The 17,832-nt window shown below is 35.0% G+C and overlaps 1 protein-coding gene across 2 annotated transcripts; it reads right to left on the bottom strand.

Moving 5' to 3' along the window:
- Window positions 1-245: 245 nt before the first annotated feature.
- Window positions 246-12,408, bottom strand: cmc1 (C-x(9)-C motif containing 1). 2 transcript variants are annotated; one of them, XM_030158026.1, is made up of 5 exons: window positions 12,299-12,408; window positions 11,765-11,857; window positions 2,360-2,450; window positions 865-993; window positions 246-831 (listed from the first exon to the last, which is right to left on the bottom strand). In XM_030158026.1, exons 1-4 carry the CDS (start codon window positions 12,315-12,317, stop codon window positions 873-875), a joined length of 324 nt encoding a protein of 107 aa, XP_030013886.1. In that variant the 5' UTR covers window positions 12,318-12,408; the 3' UTR covers window positions 246-831; window positions 865-872. The 2 variants fall into 2 exon arrangements, with proteins under 2 accessions (XP_030013886.1, XP_030013885.1); XM_030158025.1 differs by having other exon boundaries at window positions 246-993.
- Between the last annotated feature and the right edge of the window lie 5,424 nt (window positions 12,409-17,832).

Genomic DNA, 17,832 nt, shown 5'->3' with positions numbered 1-17,832 from the left:
ATAAATGATGACTTATGAGAGTTCTGTTAATACAGTTTTATATTTACCAACTAAAGCCAAAATAAGCAATTAAAATATCCAGAAAATGCATTATGTAGCTAAATATGTGAACTCTTTATGCAGTAAAAATATGTAATTCATGTTTGTAAGATGTTTGAGTGTTATAAAGCACAGATTTCAAATATTTGACATTTTCTCTGCCACTAAAATACAATATGCTGTCAGTAAATACAAAGTGCCATGTATATGACTCATAGTTTATTGTTTAGTGTAGATACACTGCACAAAGTGTTTTATTCCACCACTCTATTTCCGATTCTTTCATTTTCATATACAGGTTCTTCTGTGTAAGGTTCCAAGCTGTTGAATCGAGCAAAAGCAACAAAGCAGATGCTTCATTAACACTTGTGCTGTTACAATACAAACACGTAACAACACGGTGAGATATGCATCGAGCATTCCTCAAATTAGGAAACTGCACAAATCCAAAGCTGGAGTCTCATTAGTCTCAGTGCCATTTTTTTTTTTTTACAATTTCTTGTGAATTGGCTCAGTGGTAAAAGTACATTAACTCAAAGATTTTATGTACTTCTTTTGACCATGCTACTGGTTAAATATCAAGCATGGAAGATCATTTTAATGTACATTTTTGGAAATACACAAAATATAAAAATGCACATTACAGACCAAAGTACTTTCAGCCATTAATTCCACTGATTTTAAGACACACACACACTGTCTTGTTGCATCTCTATTTGTCCAGTGTGTACAGAAATCGGTGCTGGTTCTGGACAAAGCCTCACGCTTCGCACCTTACAAAAAAAAAAAAAAAAAAAAAAAAAAAAGAAGGCCGATGTTGTTTCGGTTCATCATTACATGCTAGTTGGAAGTTTCTGTTTCCTGTTCTTGGCTGGGATCCCCGTCCTCTCAAACTCCAGTTTTTCTTGAATGTACTCCTTTTTGCATTCCTCATAGAAGTCAGGGTTTGTGTAACTGGTGGAAAACAAAAGGTACAAATATTGAAATAAATGCATACGTATTTTTACAGACAAAATGTCAAAGCTTTTGCACATTTTCAAAGACCAATCATACAATTTCTTTGAGCATTTACCTCTAAGTACACTGGAAAAAATCTAAATCTTACCAAGTGTATTTTTCTTATATCTTGTCAAGATATCTCATCACACTTAAAATAAGACATAATCACCTAAAGAGGAACTTTTCAGTGAGATATAAGAACTTATTTTTAGACAACAGATCTTGAAAATCTTGTTTCAAGAAATCTTACCAAGATAACACTTGTTCCATTGGAAGATTTTTTTTGTTTAATTCAAGATTTTTTTTTCTCCTTGATTCAAGCAAAAAAAAAAATCTTGGTAAGATTTCTTGAAACAAGATTTTCAAGATGTATTGTCTAAAAATAAGTTCTTATATCTCACTGAAAAGTTACTCTTTAGGTGATTATGTCTTATTTTAAGTGTGATGAGATATTTTGACTAGAAATGAGAAAAATACACTTGGTAAGATTCTGATTTTTTCCAGTGTACTTGAGAAGTGCATGAATGGACTAGTATCTTATTTTTGTATTCAGTCCAAATACTCAGAAAACAAAAACTATTACACTAATAAGCTACTTCCAAGGGTTGTACTAATACAGAAACAAAATTAGGCAAAAATGTATCGTTTTTAATTAAATGACAGCAACAAAAAACATCCAAACGACTAAACCTTCCACAAATCTCACTCCATTTTTAACATTTTACTTCACTGTCTAAATCTGACAGGCTTGCACTCTTGTTATGTGAGTGTTATTACAGACGAAACTCAAGGATCAGAGTTAAATAGGTGACAAATATGCTTCATGCCTGCACCAGGATCAAGGATAAAGACACAAACCCACCCTAGAGTTAACTAATTTTACTGTTCTGAAACATATAGTGATAAACTTAACTGAAATTAACTTTTTCTTCAGCTCAAGAAAAAAAAAAAAAGCTATATAATGCTATTTATTTCAAGTGTTAATTTAAACCCACATTTCTGAAAATTCTGAATTTCACAATGATGTTCTATAGCCAAAAGGTTACGGGTTTTCTTCAAGAAATTAAATAAAATTACATTCCATGACTTTTGCAGAACTTTTGTTGGTTTTTAATGTCGTGACTTCAGGCCTGGAAAATAAGAAAAATAAAAATCTGTGACTTTCTGTTTAGTCATGACAATCAGAACCCTGTACAATACGGTCCAGACTATTGGTACATCATTAGCAAAAGCTGAGAGTGGGTGGAAAAGAGCATCTGTGGACATGTTTTTGTGGTAGTACTATGATGCACCGTTACAAGTGAAACTGCAAAATACTTACTGCATCGTCAGACATTCCTTCAAGGCTGCATTTTGTTCTCGACACTTGAACACCATGGTGAAACCAGATTCTTTACAGCAGTGGTTGAATGCTGGAGGAAAGTGACAGAAAGCACAAAATTAGCACATAAAGGGGAACACTGAGCATGTACAGTCATTTCAAACATGCATTTTATTCATAGGATCTGCTTCAAATACCTTCCGCCTTGTACTGTTTGACTCTCGAGCAACAGGAAATACGCAGCCACGAATAAAACCAAAACAGGGCTCAAGTTGGAAATGGACCACAATAAGGAACCTGGTCATAGCTCACGCTGGAAGGCCTCTTTATCAACTGTAACTGGCACTTACAGGTCCACGCAGAGAACGAACACATGACGGGTGCGGCTATGGTTACCCCGATTCAACATTGGCGCTGCAACAGTCACCCCAACACCCACAGATATAAGCAGTTCTGCACGCCTGAATAAAAATACTAGTGTTTTATGGATCATAGAAGCCACTAAAACCAGAATGAAAAGGATTGTTTACAGACACCACAGGCCCAATTTTAGCAATATGAGACATGTAACTATTAGGTGGTTAGAAACAGAAAAATGAAGCTGAGCGCAAGATAATTATATTTTCGGAAAACACTCTCTGACTGAGGATTCTGCCAAGGTGTAAAGATGTCAATGACAGTCCAAGTTAAGAAATCACAAATGGGCTTGGTTAAAAATAATGCACATATTATCACAGTATCAGTAATTTTACATATAGATTAGATATAGATTCAAGATTTGTGTTCGCCATTTGTGCACAAACAAACACTCCAAGCAAATAGGAATTTTTGTGCAGGGAGTAAAAAATTAAATGCCAAAGAATAAACACCTACTCTTAAATAAAAAGTAATTAAAATACTGTACAAGAATTATAAAAAAATAAAATAGAAAAGTATCATAAATAAATTACGAATGCTGCAACTAAGATGTGAAAACCATAAACCAGGAACTAGTTACATACTATGAATATAAAACACAGTACAGTAATTATTTTTGGTAAATTTAATCTAAGAAATGGTTAAAATATCTGATTTATTTTAATAATATTTAATTATTTATTTCATTTGGGACCTCCATACAAATACAACCAACTGCCTCAAATTTCCCAACTTCATCCATCCCATGTGAGAGATCGCACCACACACTAAAAGCACAAAATACTACCTTAAAGAGTATAACCTGGCATACAAACAATAGAGCACAATAAGAAACATGGATATCTGTACAACATCCATTTCTGGGGGGTGCGTTCCTCACCCCCACCTCCCAAAAACCTTTCAGCTCTGGGTCTTTTTACTCCCAAAATTTTTTTTTTTTTTCAATAACCTCATAAAAGGTTTCATTCTCTAACAGATTTGATCAAAACAGACATTCTCTCTAAGTGATATGTGTTGAATGAGGAAATAAATTTGGAAATGAGCATTAATCATTGTTAGCTGTTAAAAGTTGAGGACTTTGTGACATTAATATACTAAACATTGACATGCATAGGTCTGTAGAATGGGGTATGTGTGTTCATTTGCATAAAAAATTCACTCCTGCTGAGACAGAAGAGGTGTAAAATGGATAAAAAATTCAACAGAACGCAGGAGATTTTGTTTTTTACCCTTCAAATTTCCTTGAGGAGGAGCTACAGACCTTAACAGTGTTTTTCAACCTTGGGGTCGCCTGAAATTTCTAGTAATTGATTAAAAAAAAAAAAAAAAATTAACAATTCAATCTTTATTTCATTATAATTAAAACACCTTTCCTACACTTTTCCAAATAAAAATCAAGTTCAAATAAAATGCAGGATATAACATCTGAGAGGGCATATCTTGATCGACCCGATCACATGACCTTGTGCGTTACTACGCTTCAACCTGCCTGGACACAGTCGCAGTCAGAAAACCGTACCGAACAGAGAATGGAAAGATTTCTTCGTTCGCCTGGCCCCACTAAGACATCTCAAACAGAAACTGAGAGGCAGACACCAAAAAGATGCATTATATACATTATATAGCCTAAATGTTGTCTAAAATTAACATTTATTTGTAACATAGTATAGCAAACTATTACCTGATCAAAAACAAATTAATTTTAGCAAAAAAATTCTTCAGTTTGAAGGTCTGGGGTCACCAGAAATTTGTGATGTTAAAATGGGGTCATGAGCCAAAAAAAGGTTGGGAACCACTGCCTTAGTACAACCCCCATCCCCACCTCCTCAATGTTCTAACAAAACCTCCAGCTTTGTATTGCACAGAACATTAACAACACACTGTATAAATCACTTGGAACAGCATCAATCAAAGTCAGTTTAACCAACTTGTCATCACTCATCTTTACCAGAGAAATACAACACAAGGACTAAATCTTGTGATTATCGCTCAAGATAAATATGAAAAGGCAGACAACAGCCCTTCCACCAGGACACTTTAGTGACATTATGCCCTGGCTAGGAATGTATTCAAGATTAAACGTGCAAGGTCCTCGTTGTAAACAAGGTGTTGAAGACTCTGAGTCTTCACCTTGTTAGCAAGCTCTTTCTCATGGGTTTGATTAAAAACACTGCCCTCCCATGTCCCCCTCCAAACGACTGACATCTTAATTACCTTTATCGGTGGCATCAGTATTGTTATCACACAGACACTTTCATCAGGATGCAGATGTGAAAAAACCCCACTGCAAAACCAATTTAGAGGAGCAGAACAGTGCGACTAATCTAATCAGCGAACGCCTCATCCCTGTCCCTGGGTACTAATAGAGGCTGCAGAGGGGTTGCCTCTCTGATCGCACATAAGTAGCTACACCAGAGGAAAATCTACGAGACAGATCTGAAAGAAAAGTGTGATACCACCTTAACTTGGCTGCATGGTTTGTTATTCATATATATATATATATATACAGTCATGGAAAAAATTATTAGACCATCAAAAGTCATCAAAAACAATGGTTATGCAATCACGTACTAACTCCTGTGAGTATCATGCGACTAAAACTGAATGCTGAAGGAAGGAAACATGTAACCATCAAAGAAATAAGAGGAAAAAAGAAAAGAAATTACCGCCAAAGTAAAAAGTCAGTTGTGTAATACACTGAAAGCTCTAAATGACTAAAAAGTACTAGTTAAATGGCGTCTCTTAGAGTTGAATGGACTGGTGGACAAAGACCAAACATGCTAATGATTAATAAGTTGGACGGATAAAAATACTAAAAAAGAGAAACATAAATACAGTCATGGGAAAAATTATTAGACCATCAAAAGTCATCAAAAATAATGGTTATGCAATCAAGTACTAACTCCTGTGTGTATCATGTGACTAAAACAGACAGAACAGAAAACATGGAATGCCTAAAAGCACTGTTTTTGTCAGTACAATGCCACAGATATTGATGTAAGAACTGAAGTGATTTTGGTTATTATCAAGAAAACATGGAAAATGGATAGATACCAGCTCTGAAATTAAACTCTTATGAGATATTTTGTTGTTATCATTATCTTTGTCCAAACAAATGTACCTTTAGTTGTACCAGGCATTAAAATGAACAAGAAATTGAAGAAAACAAGGGTAGTCTAATAAATTTTTTCGGCGACTGTATATATATTTAAAGATGTGGGAATGTAGTTTGGCAGTTAGTAGAAAGCAGAACCAAGAGGCCCAAAACCTTTAGAGGAACCTTTAAGATATGGCCCTCCAATATGTTACTACTTATAACATCATACAACTGTTTTTTCTTTTTATTTGTACTACACGGAAAAAGCCAGGCATTTAGAAGCTGTTAACAGTAATGCCTTGCCTACATAAATATTAATTATCACACTTAACTTCGACGCTATTTTTACAATCCTACTTAAATTCAAATTTAAGGTGACTAGGAATCCGCCCACACATTAAAGTGTAGGTGTAATTTTTTTCTCATTTTATATCTAGAAACAGACACTCACCTAATAAATTCCAACTGGCGACCATTTACCTTCCTTTGTTCTGGTATAAATCGAAGCCCAGCCCTTTTATGAACATAATCAGCATTTAAGTAGAAGTTGCAGCTAATTGTGTAAGTTGTTCAATCGGTCATAAGTTCTCAAATCATGTGAGTACATGAGTCACCAGCTCAATCGGAAAAATCTTATCTGGTAAATCTAAACTACAAAAAGACTGCGTACAGGTCAGTGGTAGTTCTGTACCAGTAAAGCCGATAATATATGAAAGTGGTATGATAAGAGCAATAGATACCACAGGAAAACACACAAGCGTTTTTTTTTTACTTCTTCTTTGTAAAACACGTTCAGATAGTCACACGTGGGAGCCCAGTGCAGATACAAACATACACTGGGTGGAGGATCGAGGTGTGAAAACGAGTGGGACGAAAAGCTAGTAATGTGAGGGGGGTTTCCACTACCCACACAGCCACTGTCTGCTGTCCCATCACATGAGGCTGCATGTGCATCGTCTGCGTGTGCACTACACACTGGCTCATCAGATTTTCTAGAAACCACACATCCTAGTCACTATCTGGCTGATGTGTCGCTGCAGTTGAGAGGGCATGCGTGAGCAAACTGCAGCCAGCGGTTACATGCACATGAAAGGGCAACCAGTGTCAAGCCCACTGGCCTGCTGCTCAATTCAGAGAAAAATAGACTAAACATGTAAACAAGGATGTTTACAGTCGGTCACAATGATTGAAAATGTTAAAAAAAACGACAAAAAAGGAAACAAGAGAAAACATTAAAAAAAAAATTAACACTAATCCTGATTTATTGTCATCTAAAGGTGACAAAAATCATACAATAATATTAAAGACTTGACAACAGTGACTGAACACTTAATATAAATTTCTCTACTGTCATGTAGTGCTCAGGTATTAACTGAATATTAACAAATTCGTAATATGTCCAAGTGAAAAATCCACAGAAAATGCCCTACTATTTATATTCTCCAGATAATTAAAATCACCTTTTTATGTCAAACTCAAAATATGACCATTGCTGCTAAAATAGTGACTCATATTACAATCTGCAATATAATCACAAATGCATTTTTCATATTCTTTTGTCCATTTATAAATACCCCTGTCACAATTATTACATAACCCCCGTATCACAATTATTTTAAATAAGCATTATTATTGTAATCATGAAAATCACAATAATCTTCTCGTCATATTTCATCTGTAATCTACACCATCTACCATCACTGGGCTGAAGCTCTTTTACTGACATTTTCTAGTTGTCATTCCTCTAATGCCATGTGTAAAATGTAGAAATAGCACTGTAGCAATTTCTTTCTTTTTTTTTTTTTTTTTTTTTTTTTTACCCATGGTTGAATATTTTAATTAATAGGGTTTGTATATTTAATTATATTGTACCTGCCATGTTTAAGTTTTATTAACAAAAGCAAATATAATTACTTATGTGTTTTAAAATGGTATATGTGCATAATTAAGCAGCGATTAGTCTAAGTTTACAAATTGGTCAATAATGTCAATTAACCCATAAAGACCCAGTGCTACTTTTGTGTCAATTCCCAAATCAATTTTTCCTCTATATTGAACCTTTCTTACTTAATTTATCGCCACTGATTGTAATATTATCTTCCTTATCTTGCGTTTTTTCAGTGTAAATCCTATATTTTTCTATATTTAATTCACTGATCATGTAGATGTTCATAAAAGCTCAGATAAAAGTTGAGGGTTATTATATAAGAAACAGAGAAAAGTGAAGAAAAAGTGACTTTTTCAGCAAAGATTTCATGAACTGAACATTAACCCAGTGTCTCCATCGACTGTCATTTATTAAACTCTATGGGTTTTACTGGTGAATCAATGTTGTAGAAGATGACAGGGTTTCCATGGTAACTATGGAGCCTCTGAATGTCAAAACGGGCCATATGTGATGACCATGAAAAGATGAATAACTGCATTTTACCCCAATTATTTACATGCATTGATAGGATTAGTGGATCAACAGGTATTAAACAGTTTAGATCAGTAGATGGTTTTTGTTGCCAGTGCTTGTTTGGGTCTTTGTGTTAACACAAGCACTTGCATGACATTTAATCAACTGAAATTGTAATATCATGACAGCCCTAATTGTCAAGGGATTTATTAATGTCCAAAGATAACTAGAAACAGATCCAAAATTAGCCTGTGATTTGAACACACAGCAACTTTAGACCTGTTCTCATATTTTCTGTTCACTTGCCATTGTAGTAAATACAGTAGTTGATCCCTGAAAAAGTAAAGAAAGAAACAAAAATACGCCTTGTGTTCCTAAAATCTGAAAAAAAAAAAACTATTGTTTGTAAAATCCCAGAACTCAACCTAACCTGCAAATCAGGCTAAAGTGGATCATTTAAAGGTTAAAGGTTGATTTATTTTATTAGCCCTGTTGGGAAATTCACTCTGCACTTCAGCCATAATACACACACACAGAACCTAGCATTAACATTAGCACACAGCACACATTAGAACAGCTGCCACTGAAGGCACTCAGGGATTTGTAATGAATACTGAATTTAAATTCCACATAAATAAAATGGTGACCATGACGGAATGATAGGCGTAAAATCTGAAATGTGAAATATCATTGTTCAATATTGCAATGATGGTCCGCACTGCAATAAACAAAATTTACAGTTGCCATCAAAGTGACACCATTTGAAATGAGCATATGCAGATTGACGTATTCACTGCATTTAATTCATTAGGGTACAAGTACATTCATTTGTACTCTTTAATGGGTACTAAATAAATGTACCAATAAGGTTCTACTGTTTATTTGGGTCTACTTCTATAGTCCTGCCAGTTTTAACTCACATTTTCACATTTATTGTACTTTTTATCATATCCCTGTGAATTTTCTGGAGAGCTGTTTGGTGTTTGCTTATGTATGCCACTAAAAAAAAATAGCAGCAACAATTTATTTATGGGAGCCTTTTGGCTCTGTAACACGACTGAGGATATCTATTGACTTGGTGTATTTGTATTTTAGTTGCTCTATTTTGAAGGATCTATAGAACTCTATTTAACTATTTAAGATTCATTTATTATCCAATTAAGATAATACTAGTCTTCTTCATTCCATCTTTACTGTTACTGTTATAATGGGTCAAAAACTATCTTGATATATATGAAACGCCATTCAACTTTACTTGATGAAAAAAGACCCTACTACATGGAGCTGTTTAATTATTCATAACAAATAAAGAATTTGGGTATAGGACTGGGATACAAATTTGTAAATCAGGCTAAGAAAAAAAATCTAATGTAAAACAAAGTTAATTGTCAGGGTTTTAACTGTAACTATAGCTGCAGCATTGAAGCCAAGCTAAATTAATGTCAAATAAAAGTGAGGTGTGTCAAAACCAACTAAAATGGCTTTCCCCAGTAGTTGTACTTTGTCCTCGGCAGACTTCTGTAACGAGTTTTGTTTATTGTTTTGATGGCATTTAAATGTAATGTATCTGTGTAAGTGCATACTTGGTATCTGGCTGTAAACAGTTTTAATGACTGTATTTGACCTTATATTGTGCTGTATTCATTTCAAACTGTAAAGTAGTTAGAAATGCATTCACTATGTATTTTACTTTGTTGGTTTATAAAAGCCCTTTCTAGGGACAACTGTTGATAATTAGCATTTGCTACAAGCACTACTCTACTTACATGGGGTTGCTGTGGTCACTTTATCTGTGTACACTGTATCTGTCCCTGTCTAGTGAGGCATGAATACAATATATTAACAAGTGATGCCAGGCACAACAAACCCTGCCCCTCACATGTATTGTGGCTTATTTTGGCATTGATCCAGCTGATGTCATCTTGTCTATGCGTGTGGTGATTCCAGCATATCAATTGCCTCTATATCCTCCTGAAACCCAGCAATGTGTTTTGTCCTCTCAAGGGGATGAGAGTTTTACAGCTTTACTAAAAAAAAAAAAAAAAAAAAAAAAAAAAATTGTCCAGTGCAAAGGACCTTCCCTTAAAAAAAAAATAAATAAAAATAAAAAATAAAGTTTTTTGTCCTCCTGATGAAGGCCAGCAGGCTGAAACACGTTGGTGCTCAGTCAGGTCCATTGAGACATGCCATAATTAATAAAGGCATTTTAAAATTAGAAGAGAGTGCCTTGGTTTTTGTATTTTTTGAGCAGTGACAGTTCCCTTCACCATTTTTCATTACTGCCTGGAGGTCCATGAAGCATTCCTCTTTACTGTTTGTCGCAAAAAAAAAAAAAAACAAACATAAAAGTATCTGACAAAACTGCTGCATCGTGCTGTTTCCAATCAAGGCAAATATTAAATGCAAAAAAGCATAACTTTTATTTTCATCGGCCTCAGGAGGATTTTATAGACAAGTGAAATTTCACCAATTATAAGTAAATGGAAGAAAAAAAAAGATTTACAAAATTCATACAAAATTTGAACTTTTACCTACTTTTCCCAAAATGTGATGATCTCTATTCTGGGTCACTGGCAATCTATAAACCCAATTTGGTATGAATTCAATCAATAGTTTTGCTGCTACAGACATTTGAAATTTCGCCCATTATAAGTCGGTGGGAAAAAAGATTTTAAAATTCAAATAAAATTTTTTTTAGTTTGACCTACTTTCCCCAAAATGTAATCAGATCTATTTTGGGTCACTGGCAATCTATAAACCCAGTTTGGTATCAATTCAAACAATAGTTTTGCTGTTAACAACAAACAAACGGAATCAAAAACAAGACCCCTTGCCTCCCCTTCGGGGGGGGGGGGGGGGGGGGGGGGGGGGGGGGGGGGGGGGGGTAATAATAACTATTTCTTGTACCTAAAATGGCAATAATAGAGATTAAAATGGGTGCCATGTAAACATAATTTCTTCTTGCAAGAGGACTTGTAGCCTTTACTGAAGTCTCACACCAATAATCTAAACTTATTTGAAAATGCACACTTTTACTCAAACACCATCAGATTTGGACTGCAGTGTATCTAAGCCAACACACAGACCTTATGTAAGCCTCAGACCTCTATTGCTCTCTCTTTTTCTCCTCCTTTAGTCTCTCTCTTTAACCCCAACTGGTCAAGGCCGATGGTCATCCTCCAGGAGTCTGGGTCTGCTCGAGGTTTCTGCTTGTTAAAGGGAAGTTTTTCCTCGCCACTGTCACCAGTCACAAGTGTTTGCTCCTGGAGGATTCTGTTGAGTTTCTGTAAACTGGCTTAGAGTCTGGTTTTGACCAACTTTATATGTAAAGTATCATGAGATAACTTTTGTTATGATTTGGCACTATATAAATAAAATTTGATTTGATGACTTTGATTCGATTTAAGCTGCATTATAATAATGTCAGTGTGTGACTTTGTTTCCCAGAAGAACAGAGGTGCTCTATGGGTAAATACTGCCTCTCACACACCTTCAACCTTTTCAGCACAGCGTTCCTTGGCTTTCTCTCTCATTAGCTTCGGGATCAGGACATCTTTCTCCACATGCCTGAGCTGTATGTCATCTACAGAAACAGGGCAAAAGCAAAAACAGATAGATACAAAGATAAAACAACAGACCTCGGCCACCACCAGCTGCAGCATCATTAGTTAGGTGACTTTAAAAACAGCTCAGACGCCATGTGGGATCTGTGCTTTCATGATTTCACAATGTAAACACACACTACAATACAGTTTCTTTTACATATTATTAAGGAAACTCTAAAGCGATTTGGTCCATTACATGGTGTGATGAATGTGTACATTTTTGGACATATGGACAGGAATAATTAGCATCTAAAAGGAGATTAGTGTTTAAATTCATCATGTGAGCTACACTATAACACGAATACCCTGTCCTGCAGTCACAAATAGAGGTACAAAAAAGCGATGAAACGTGGAAATTTATAACAATATATTAGAAAAGACACGTATATGGTTTTAGTATCTATATAAATATTTATTACCTGTTTTAGTTGCTTCCATTGCAGTGATGTTTCTCAAAACATTACAAAACTGAACCAATGTGACCTCCTAGCTTAGCTAACAGACGCTCAAAACACTTCCGCTGACGTAATACGTTGAGTTTATAAACTACAAGTCCCAGAAGCCCATGCGTAGTCCTGTCGTCTTCCCGTAGACCGCGCGGTGTGTTGTACGGATACAGTAATGTTTTATCCACAGTAATTACACACACGAATGATATCTTCTTCTTCTTCTTCTTCTTCTTCTTCTTCTTCTTCTTCTTCTTCTTCTTCTACTTCTTCTTCTTCTTCTTCTTCTTCTTCTTCTTCTTCTTCTTCTTCTTCTTCTTATTATTATTATTATTATTATTATTATTATTATTATTATTACTATTACTATTACTATTAACCCTTAATAGGTAACCTGGGGTCCCAGCAGACCCCACGTTTTTAATTTTTTATGTTTTCACGCAGTAAAGGAGAATTGTACTTCACGCAGTAAAAGAGAATTTATTTGGAAAATAAAGCACAATTTTGTTATTTTTTTTTCGTTTCATTGCAATCCTTTCATACTATAAGCAATAAAGTATTGTAACTGACTAAAAATTAACATTTTTAGATGGTTACCTATTAAGGGTTAATAATAATAATAATAATTTTTAATTTTTTAATTTATTCTTTCTTTTTTTGTTATTATTAGTGGTATTAGTGGAGTGTAGTAGTGGAGTCGGCACGCATGTTACATATATTTACATTATCATAATTTTCTACTCCTGCCCAATAGGATGTGACTGTGTCTGTGTTTTTACCTCTTAATCTATTTATTATGGGAGTGTGATTGTGTATGTGTGTTTTTTTTATGTCAAGCATTGTACCTTTTAGGATCGCACTTTTTAAATTTCATTGTACAAGTACAATGACAATAAAGATATATGCTATTCTATTCTATTCTATTCTATTCTATTCTATTCTATTCTATTCTATTCTATTCTATTCTATTCTATTCTATTCTATTCTATTCTATTCTATTCTAATATATAGCATACAATAATGCAATAATACATGTAATAATACATCTAATTCATTTATTTGTTCATTTTTAGTTTTTGGTGTTAAGCAAATATTGTTTGCTGCAAATTTACTCAAAATCATTATATAAATAACCTTTATTTTAAAGTGGATCTATATCTCAGTCCCTCATCCAAATCATGTGATCCACAAATCACACCAATACTCTTAACTGTGTAAATTTAGCAATATTCCCTAAGTATTATACCACATTAGATTTGATTAATGGATGTGTTAATTAGAATGTATGCAGGATTTAACGGCATGAAATATAGGCATGAAATATATGTTCTGATAAATGGTAGATAGATGTTGAATTGAAGTCTTTCTTTTGTGTGTTTGTTAGCTGTTTTTTTGTTTTGTTTTTTTATTTGTTTCCTTGTACATCTTCATACAAAACAAATAAATCTCAAATTACTTCATACATACAAATCTGCTACTTCAACCAAATGGAATCAGTGACATAAAGCCAAACAAGCCACTGAAAGTAAATTGACATGGAACCACAAAGTATCCGAGGCTGCACTACAGACAGGTTGAGCACAGTAAGCCTGACCACAGTCAGCTGCGTGGCGAGCTAACTGTCTGGATCCCATGCAAAGAGCAAAGAGAACCCACCTGTTCAGTCAAAGTGACGGGTACACCACCCAGAGACACACACACCTTGAATCAAAAGCTTCACATATAGACTGTAGACTTCAGTCAGAAACAGGCGAACACTACCCACCTCCACATCCAAACCACATAAACACCTTATTCGCTTTCACAACTCACACTCACCCACACACACTACCATTCGAGGGGATACATTGAATTTCTTGCCTGTCTGCTTAAAGTTCTCATAGCTCTCTGACCTCACAGTGTCGAAGCTGTGAGTTTCCTACTGTAGGGGATCATGACAAAAGGCTCATCTAACAAAAAGAGACCACACTTCAACACCACCTCAGCACATGATTTTCTTTATGAATCACACACGTATAGACAGGTGATCACACACATCTCCAGGCAAACACCCCAGCGCAGCCTTCTTTGTCGATTTCTTATGAAACTAGGTGGGCATCTGCTGATTTCAATATCACGAGACCAGTTCACAGTGCAACACAAGTGCAGTCAAAGTGAAATTTACAGACATAACTGCAAAATTTAACCGTAACTGGGAAAATGATTTTTTTTTTCTTGAACGCTAGACTTATATTGTTACATTTTACCTTGTCTATTTTTATCTATAATCTCATTAGTATTAACAGATATCTGCAACGATGAATGTTACGACTTTTTTCTTGGATCAGGGCTTGAGGTTAGTTTTGTTTTTTTGTTTTTTTATCATATAATTTAGAGTAAACTACCTATGAAACATTTGCAGCTCAGCATTATTAGAATAAAAGCAATTGTTTTATCTTGTCTATTTTATCTATAATCTCATTAGTATTAACAAATATCTAGAACGATGAATGTTACGACTTTTTTCTTGGATTAGGGTTTGAGTTTAGTTTTAGTTTTAGGTTTTTTTTCATATCATTTAGAATAAACTACCTATGAAACATATCTGCAGCTCAGCATTATTAGAATTAAAGCAACTGTTTTATCTAATCTATTTTATCTATAATCTCATTAGTATTAACAGATATCTGGAACGATGAATGTTATGACTTTTTTCTTGGATTAGGGTTTGAGTTTAGTTTAGTTTTTTTTGTTTTTTTCATATCATTTAGAATAAACTACCTATGAAACACATCTGCAGCTCAGCATTATTAGAATTAAAGCAATTGTTTTATTTTCTCTTTTTATCTATATTCTCATTAATATTAACAGATATCTGGAACAATGAATGTTACAACTTTTTTTGTGGATTAGGGCTTGAGGTTAGTTTTGGTTTTTTGGTTTTTTCATATCATTTAGAATAAACTACCTATGAAACATCTGCAGCTCAGCATTCTTAGTATTAAAGCAACTGTTTTATCTCGTCTATTTTATCTATAATCTCAGTAGTGTTAACAGATATCTGGAACGATGAATGTTATGACTTTTTCTTGGATTAGGGCTTGAGGTTAGTTTTGGGGTTTTTTTTCATATTATTTAGAGCAGTGTTTCCCAACCAGTGTGCCGAGGCACATAAGTGTGCCATGAGAAATCATCAGGTGTGCCACGGAAGATTATCTAATTTCACCTGATTGGTTCTGTAAGAAAGTGGCTGTGGTGATGGTGATGTGGATATGTATAACTGCACGCGCCAGTGATCCACTCTACAACAAAAGTTCCCCTTTGCAAAGTGAAAATGAAGATGAACCAGCCCCAATGCTGTGGGTTCTGTTGGTAAACCCACCCACACTAGTGTAACGCAGACCCGCGGATCGGGTTGGGGCGAGGGGCATATGCCTCTGTTATATGAATCTTCAATTCCTTCAAGAATATCAGTTTTGTGTTCAACTAAACAGACCCAAGTTTCACACTGAGGAAGTAAATTGAGACTAGATTTTCATTATATTTCAATAAATATACTTTTTGTGACATTTTTGTTAGGTGGTGTGCCTTGTGATTTTTCTAACGTAAAGTATGTGCCATGGCTCAAAAAGGTTGGGAAACACCGATTTAGAGTACACTGCCTATGAAACATATCTGCAGCTCAGCATTATCAGAATTAAAGCAATTGCATCTATTAGAGCATGTGTTATTTTGAAATTAGGTTAAGTTTTAAAAGCCAAGCACATATATCCAATCCAGCTACAAGTTATTGTTATGATATGTCACAGAAGAGAAGAAATCACCCTTAATGCAGTCAAAAAATATGTATTTCTCTTCAAAATACTACAGAAGAAGTCAGATACATTTGTTACGTGCCACATGGAAGACAATGAGTATGCCATGACCAGGCCCAGTTGGCTCTGGAGTAGAAACTGCTCACTACCCGAGGTGGCATGCTGGCTGATATGGCAGGGGCATAGACTCCCAACACTGATCCAATATAACCCAAGCAGCAGGGCCCCATGAACCTGGCAGAAGGAGGTTAGCAAAGTTAAACCCTTTTACTACATGCCTCACTGGTCAGGGCCAACCACCAGCTCCTCCAACTGTCCACTGACGGGCACAAAACAAGGCCCCTGTCAGAGAATGTTAAAGGGTCAGTGACACCCATACCTCTTGGTCTTGAGAGTCACTAAAAAAATCAGGATTAATGGTATATTTTTATGATGTTTATTTGTCATAAAAGGTATTTATAATAGCTGTCATAAAAAAGAGGGAATAAATCACAATATAGGAAAAAAGGCTGTTTCTTGCTTGCTAAGATAAAGTGTTCCTTAGATGAAAGCGTGCAAGCTGCAAACTGAAACTAAACTCTCTTATGTTTTAACCCTTTTTCGGGCAAGTGACTATTTTTTGGTAATTTCCACACACATTACAAGACAGTGACAGCAACAGTTACAGGTCCAATGTGGTCTACAGGGTCTGTCAGGTCCACCTCTGCATGAACAGTGAGTGTACCTGCTTTGTTAGGTACCATGAAGTAATGGTACTAATGTGAGGAATGATGTTCAAAGGGATAATGTGGATGTAGACAGGGGTCTGGATCAGCACTTATGATGTAGTAATGCTCCGAAAAAGATGTTGTAATATTCTAAAATACATGTTCTTTTCACCTTACATGTGTTTTTCTAGTATCTTTTATAAATACTTGGGTTTATTTTAGTGCTTTCAAACAATTACAATTTTAAATCAGATTAATCACAGGGTTGCTGTTTCGATTAATCATGTTTAAATATCATTCATTTTGAATCTATATTAATCATGTTTCATTTTGCATGAGCAAACAGACTCAAGAAAGAAGGGAATATATATGCACTTAACGTGTTTGTCAAAAGCTGGGCGACGTGTTAGCCAAAGTGCTAGCAGAATCCCACACTAACGTATGCTTTGCATTAATGCGGTATTTTAAGTTAAAAGTGCTTCGGTGAAAAGAAAACTCCTTCCTGCAGAGTGTGGATAATACTTTATGTCGGTCGACTGTTCTGTCTTGGTTTTTTTTGTCCTCATATTTCCATCCAGAGGGCCAACGTGCTGTTTAGTGTCTTCCATCTTTATGGGTTGGTTCTGCTGCCTGTCACTACCAGATCTACTGCCCATTTATTCATGTGTGATGTTAACTCTACTTGGACAAACTGACCCAAATGCGTTGACAGAGATGCTCAGAGTCATTCTGTGCTGCAGATGGATTAATTGTGTTAAAAATTTTAATCAGATTAATCATGATGATGGATTAATCTGCATTAATGCGTTAATTTTGACAGCCCTAATTTATTTATTTATTTATTTACCACATACAGGCAAGAAACCAAATATGGTAATTTCATTAATCTTGATTTACTACACAACACAACAACAACAACAACAACAACAACAACAACAAGAAAAATGTTTTGATAAAGTTCATAAAAGTAATAAATTCTTGTTATGTTCTCCAACAACACACTAAA

This window comes from Sphaeramia orbicularis, chromosome 16, assembly GCF_902148855.1.
Source record: "Sphaeramia orbicularis chromosome 16, fSphaOr1.1, whole genome shotgun sequence".
Lineage (NCBI taxonomy): Eukaryota > Metazoa > Chordata > Actinopteri > Kurtiformes > Apogonidae > Sphaeramia > Sphaeramia orbicularis.
Note: the sequence above shows the minus strand (reverse complement) of the source record. Positions and strands in the feature narration are given on the sequence as shown.